Here is a 7,256-nt window from a genome sequence, read left to right on the forward strand (position 1 = left end):
CTCTGTGACCTCACCTTGCACTGGAGGGACCTGCTCTCAGGTGCCTCACCCTACACTGGAGGGACCTGCCCTCGGTTGCCTCAGAGTCCACTTGACAGACCTCCACTCTGTGACCTCACCTTGCACTGGAGGGACCTGCTCACAGGTGCCTCACCCTACACTGGAGGGACCTGCCCTCGGTTGCCTCAGAGTCCACTTGACAGACCTCCACTCTGTGACCTCACCTTGCACTGGAGGGACCTGCTCACAGGTGCCTCACTCTACACTGGAGGGACCTGCCCTCAGTTGCCTCACAGTCCACTTGACAGACCTCCACTCTGTGACCTCACCTTGCACTGGAGGGACCTGCTCACAGGTGCCTCACCCTACACTGGAGGGACCTGCCCTCAGTTGCCTCAGAGTCCACTTGACAGACCTCCACTCTGTGACCTCACCTTGCACTGGAGGGACCTGCTCACAGGTGCCTCACTCTACACTGGAGGGACCTGCCCTCAGTTGCCTCACAGTCCACTTGACAGACCTCCACTCTGTGACCTCACCTTGCACTGGAGGGACCTGCTCACAGGTGCCTCACTCTACACTGGAGGGACCTGCCCTCAGTTGCCTCACAGTCCACTTGACAGACCTCCACTCTGTGACCTCACCTTGCACTGGAGGGACCTGCTCACAGGTGCCTCACCCTACACTGGAGGGACCTGCCCTCAGTTGCCTCAGAGTCCACTTGACAGACCTCCACTCTGTGACCTCACCTTGCACTGGAGGGACCTGCTCACAGGTGCCTCACTCTACACTGGAGGGACCTGCCCTCAGTTGCCTCACAGTCCACTTGACAGACCTCCACTCTGTGACCTCACCTTGCACTGGAGGGACATGCTCACAGGTGCCTCACTCTACACTGGAGGGACCTGCCCTCAGTTGCCTCACAGTCCACTTGACAGACCTCCACTCTGTGACCTCACCTTGCACTGGAGAGACCTGCCCTCACCGTGCGTTGGGGGGACATGCTGCTGCGCGCCTGTGCCGCCTCACAATTCACTTGGGAACTTGCATGCGGTGACCCCAGCCTGCACTGGTGATACATGCCCCGGTGCCATGCTGGGCCTGTGAGCTCGGACGCCAGCTGCAAATATGTGCTTAGCGGCGAGCACCTGCCCTCTGGGGCTAATCTGGGACCACCAGGGAAGGACAAGGGCCCCGACTGCGACGGACATCAGCTGATGACGTGCTCGGATGAAACTCTTTCTAAACTCCCAATAGCGATGTTTGCACACCTTCCTTAACAATACTTTTCATTGTCCCGCCTTGCTTGCCTGGGTCACCCCACCCCGATAAACCCGGATTTTAAAATTATTAATTCTTTACGCAGAGGCCCCCCCCCCTCCCCCCCCCCCCCCCCCCCAAGTGCGTTGAAACAAATTAAGCCCGTAAAACTGCTCTATAAACCCATCAATGTGCAGTGGGGGTGAGGCACTATAGTGCTGTATGAGGAGCCTTCAGTGCGCAAACAGAGTCGAAACAGATCTAAACTGTGTCAGAGCGAGAACAGCCCAGACACTGCCAACGCCAGAATAGAGGCAGCCACAAGCCAGCAGGACGGGCCGGAAGGGATGCGATGAGGGCGAAATGGGTGACATGAAATAAATGTGTTTACAGCGCCTAGACCAGAGGTATCCAAACACATATACAGTGCAGTTACGAGAGGTGTGCATGGACAGCACAATGGACACCAATAGTAGTCACTAGTAGTGTACACCTAACACTCTTCCTAAAATTTGTATCCCTTTCAGATATATGGGGCCCGTTCATCCTTTTCAGGACAAATCGCGCGCACGTGCATCCGTTCCCGGGGGAATATGGGTGAATGTCGGTACATTAGTTGGGTCGGTTGATGTCCCTGCTGCGGTGAGCTGAGCCGAACACCGGATCATTTGCTGGAATTCTATCGACTCTCCTGCCAGCCTTTAACCTGTCCGAGTATAACAACTTTAAAACCGTGCACAAAGCGAGGGTGTAGCTCAGTTTACGGAATCAGCCTTATCTATCTTTGTAATCAGCTGTCATTTTTATGCAAGGGCCTGTCAAGTAAAGCAATATGGTGGGCCTATCTCCTAAAATACGCAGCAAAAAATATACATTTCATATGTATACACACATATGTATGCACAGACTGACCATACAACCAATTTACTCGCTATGTGTGTACGAGGTGCAATGAAAAGCGTGCACTATTAGCTACGATGATCCAGGCAGATGTTCTGAAAGTTGCAACCAACAGGCAGCGATTCTCTAAACGTGACTCGGCCGGTCAAAGAAAGGCCTCTCAAAGGACGTTCCACAATCACCGCCGTGATTAGTGGAGGAGGGCTGGCGGTGCAACTGGCACGCGCTGAGAGCGCTGAGAACATCCGGTGTTCGTTCCAGGAACATAAGACTTTCTCCAAGTGATGCACACAGACAGCCCCTCCCACCCCCAGGAGGTTGCTGAAATGCCCTGGGCTCGTGATCACCGAGTTCAAATGGATAGCAACATTTCACAATTCTCTCTCCAGTGTGCGTCGCGCTGCTTTAAATTGTGATAACGGTCCACTCTGGGAGACACCGGTTTTCATCCTTTGTCCTCCAGTTTATAGGCAACGCTCTGCAACATGTGCAATAACCCACTGAGCTATCAACATAACTTACTAAAATGTAACCTATATAGCTCCTGAGGAAATACTATTGTAAGCAAGACAATGATGATATGGAATGTAAACAATATATACACGTACTGTTTATGCAGTTTTTAAAAAGGCGTCTCAAATAACGTCTGCGCGAAATCCTATACCTCTCTTTACAAATATTGGCACAGCGCATAGAAACGCGTGCATTGCTCCCAGGCGTCCTAACAATGAAAACTGCAGCGCAGTAAATACATGTGCGTGAAATAACCTATAGTTGTGTATGTCGATGTGTTGTATTACATTGCAACATTCTGCATGACAGGGTCGCTAAACGCTCATAACAATAGGTTGCTTTGGCTGACATGTATGACGGACAACTGAATGCAGGCACGTACGTTATTCAGCCACGAGCCACCAGAGCGGTCCACAGCCACGAGCCACCGGAGCGGTACGCAAGGAGGAGATGAGATCTAGGCACTGGTCGGCCGATCTTGGGTTAAAAATTACTAATCTCGGTTAATCAACTTCCCCACAACGTGTGACCCTGGGCAAACACTTTGATCTCCCCAGGACTCAATAACTCAGCTAAGAGCAAGGCTGCTGCTCGGAGAGAAGTAGTGGGGGGTGGGGGGCGGAGAAAGGGGGGTGGAGTCGTGGTTGGATGGTGCTTGTGCATGGGAGGGGGGGGGGTAAAAGTCTAGTCATTTCTACCTTTCTAAAACGGGTGCCTCCACTCTAGTTACGCGAAGGGGAGGAGGGGGTGGGGGCATGTTGTCCTAGCACTCTTTAGTCAATCCCCTGGATTGGGACATTTCTCCCCCCCTCGTGCATTATGGGAGAGTGTCTATAATGTAGCCTTTTCCAATAGTCGGACATCCAGTTTGGAATCCCGGGATATACAAATGGGCGTTCCCAATCAGAATTTGCATACTCGCAGCTTTTACTGGACCTGAGATTCTCGGGTAAAAATAAAACGAAAACCTAGTCCACAACAGCAATAAAATGAGAAAATTACAGAATGGAAAGAAAAAACAATTTATCAGGGGGCTCACGTAGCCAGTTGGGATATTTGTTGATAAATACCAGGCATAAACACAAGATTAAAACACCCGCTGTAGAAACCTGCCTGTAAATTGTAGGGGGCCTGGTTCTATAGACTTGACATTTCACCCTTAATGTTGATTGAATGAGTACCAGAGTTGGGTATTTCTATTACAAGAAAAAAAAAACCTCCTAGGAGTTCACAAGTAGAGAAGGTTGCATGTTTCAGTGGAAAATTACAGCCAGGGTAAAGTTTACAGTCCGGGGATAAATCATGACTCATAAGGCATATTTGTAGGTGCTTGTTCACCCCCAAGAGCGTCACGTGGAAGCTACTGACCGCCTGTTGTTACCTAACTCAATAGTGCTCATTTTATCAACCTTGAAAGGATTAAAGGCTAAGTTGAAACACCAGAAACGAGCCTCTGACCCCGGGGTCAAACACTGGAGTCCGCAGTGAACACCATGGGGGGGGGGGGGGGGAATCAGGAGTAATACCAGAGAGTTTTCCATGAAGAAAAGAATAAACACAAGGCACAGCCTCCAAGCAGAGGCAGTGAGGTCAAAAAGAGTAAAAGAACATGAGAGGCTGGGAGCGGACATAGTGAAACAACAGTAGCAAGCAGGGACTCCGCTTGAGACCATGTAGCGTTAAATGTGTCAAGAGAAGGCATGAAGTAAACAGATTGATGCAAATGTACAGTTCTCACCTGACCTCAAATTCTCATTTTTGATGGGGGGTTCCAGATTTGGGCATGGCAGTGCAATTCAAGCATCACTTGCATACTCACTGCTGAAGTTTACTGTAACATGATCTGAGACTTACCGTTGGCGTTTTTCCCACATATAAGGTGTTCATAAGGTTGCAACACTCCCCAGAGCTCTGCGTCGTTGTTGATCACCAACTCAAGGAAGTCCATGGAGATCTCTCCACCTGTCCCGTCGAGACCCTGGCTCAGAAGCACCCGGCTCCTGACCTCTTCCACCAGGTTCTCCATGCAGGAGGTCAATGAGATGGCCGCGTATTCGTGGATGCGCACCGAGATCCGGGTGTCCACCATCCAGCGAAAGAACCGCCCAACTGACAGGCTCAGACCACAACGAGCCGACTTGCCCTTCCTCAGACCCTCACCAGCGCTCATACTATAGAGCGAGAGTGCACGCACTGACGCCAGGACGCAGCTCTCAGCCAGAGCCCAACTCAGTATCAGTTTGATGGCGCTCTGGATCTCAAACCGAGTGCACTTGGCGTGCATGACACTCAGGCGCTGGGCCTCCCAAGCAATGCGGATCAACGCTCTCTTGAGCAAGGCCGACAACCTTCTGACCGCTTCTTGGGAGAAGATCTTACCGTGGGCATCTTGGGAGAAGGCCTTACCTGTAGCCTCCTGGGAGAACATTGGGTCTTGTTGCTCATGGGAGGAAGCTTTGTCTTGGCCCTCCTGGGAGAAGGTAATTCCATTGACCTCCTTTGTGAAGGTCCTTCCACTGACCTCCCCTTTCCTCAAGAGTTTCCCAATCTCTTCATCGGTCCAGGGGAACTCCTCGAGGTCCGGAAGTTTTGAGCACCTGGAGAAGAGGTCCGAGGCCTCTGGGTCTTCAGGTAGGACTGCGACGTTGACCGTATCCCAACTGTTGTTCCGACTGTTCATGGATCCGGAGTAGCACCACCAGGCACCCCTGTGCTGGGAGGAGGCCAAGGCCTGAGAGTTGGACTTGGACGATGACAGGCTGAGCGACCTGCAGGAATCTTCCGCCCCATACCCCGAGTCCAGGGTGAGGTCCTCCAGCGTCTTCAAAGCAGAGCTATACATCCCGGCCATGGGGGAGGACACCGCTGGGGTCCTCTTCTGGGGCTCAAAAAAAGCCATTCAATTCCTTCACGGGTACTCTATACCTTACACTCAAGAGTGGCTTCTCCAGAGTCGAAAGGTAGACCTGGGAAAGAGCAGAATACATTGGGCAATCCAGCACCCCAACTTTTCACACTCAATCCTGACTCACAGAAAAGGCTCAATAGGGCAGGCCTGCAAAGCTGCAACTGAGGCTGCAGCGAGTTGCATGATTGGTTAACTAGGGCTCAACACCTGGAGGGTTCTGTCCAGGCAGAGAGGGCATTATTCCAGATTCATGCACCGTTGTAGTCTACCAGCCCAAAACACAGGCGAAAACAGGGATCGTAAAACCATACAGAGAAGGGAAGGAGTCACCCCATCCGGGCCAGAAGCATCCCTTTCAAGCTCCGCAGAAACCGAACAGCAATCCGCTCTCCAAACCTGCAACAATTCTGTCCAGATCCGACTTTATCACCCTGTCCAGTCCAGCCGAAGTGCCACCATGCAGCTGTGCAGATACCAGTCCATCAGCTCTGCAGCGATCCCCCATCCGCTCCCAAACAATCCTCCATGCAGCTCCGAAGCTGGGAAACTTCTCCCAGCCCAGAGTTTGGCTTACTGTGCAAATCCCATATGCAAATGAACTCGGGCCGGGGCCTATGGGTTGCTACAAAGGAGGTGGGCTCGGCCAATGAGATCATAACCGGGCGGGGCGCTTGTAAACGAGGCGTGCACACATGGCTCTCAGGGCGCTCGGCGGTTTTCTTTCCAACTCTGGCACGGATCGCTCTTTAACCCCTTCCCAGCCACAGAGTAGGCGCACTTTCCGCCCAGCTGTGCCTTCTCGGAGCTGCAAACGTCTCTTTGATCTTAATGGAGCTTCCCTGATTGTTTAACTCTCCCTGAGGGCTAATCCCTGCTTCTCCACCATGAGCTTTCCGTGTGCCCAAGGGCGCTTATCTCGCGCGCTCTGAGCCCGCTGCTGAAATGGAATACATTGAGCTATAGGCAGCCCTCACGTCAGTGTTCCTTTATTTATTTGTCGCGTTTTGTATAGAGCGGACTAGACCCGAAGGTATCAAAGCACATTAAAGAGATGGCAAAGAAGGTTATACGAGTCACACATGCAGTAAATGCAAATACATGGAGAAAATACAGAGAGCTGGTAACAGTATGTGCAAGAGTATGCATTAGGCTATGTGGACGATATAGGTCTGAGGTAGTTACGTTAGGGTGTTGTGAAGTGCAGCAGTTACACGAGTTACATATAGAGTAAAAACAGAATTACAAGAGTTACATTCATTAAAAATATTTTTTAAAGAAGATACTAATACTCTCACTGTAGTTTATATTGGTTGTGGCCGTCCATAACTGATCATTATCTAGACATACCATATCAGAAATGGAGCAATCCTCTCACGTCAGGTGAATCGCGTCTGTGATTGTTAATCCGTCTTGAAGTATATAGAATAGCTATTACCAAGAGCAAGGCGGTGAGGACAAAAAGAGTGTGCACTATAGTCACTGTTCACTACTTTTCTTCAAAGTTTCCAAAGAAGACGCTTAACTCTCCGTAGTCCACCGCTCTTGGACACAATCCTCAAAATGAAATCACACAAATGGAAAGGAACGTCTTATAGTAATGTCCATGGCAACAATTTATTATTGTATTTCTTCAGCAAACAATCAGCAGGCCAAGTTCCAATAAAATATTCAAATT

At 50.7% G+C, this 7,256-nt stretch overlaps 1 protein-coding gene across 1 annotated transcript in view; it reads right to left on the minus strand.

Annotated features, from left to right (window-relative positions):
* Window positions 1-6,118, minus strand: part of LOC146859807 (ankyrin repeat and BTB/POZ domain-containing protein 2-like) — a 487,880-nt gene extending 481,762 nt beyond the window's left edge. The window contains exon 1 of the mRNA XM_085643532.1: window positions 4,528-6,118. Coding sequence (XP_085499658.1) covers window positions 4,528-5,572 — 1,045 coding nt within the window. The 5' untranslated portion in view covers window positions 5,573-6,118. The remainder of the gene's footprint in view (window positions 1-4,527) is intronic.
* Window positions 6,119-7,256: the final 1,138 nt, after the last annotated feature.

The sequence above is a fragment of the Triturus cristatus genome, chromosome 3_1, assembly GCF_964204655.1.
Source record: "Triturus cristatus chromosome 3_1, aTriCri1.1, whole genome shotgun sequence".
Lineage (NCBI taxonomy): Eukaryota > Metazoa > Chordata > Amphibia > Caudata > Salamandridae > Triturus > Triturus cristatus.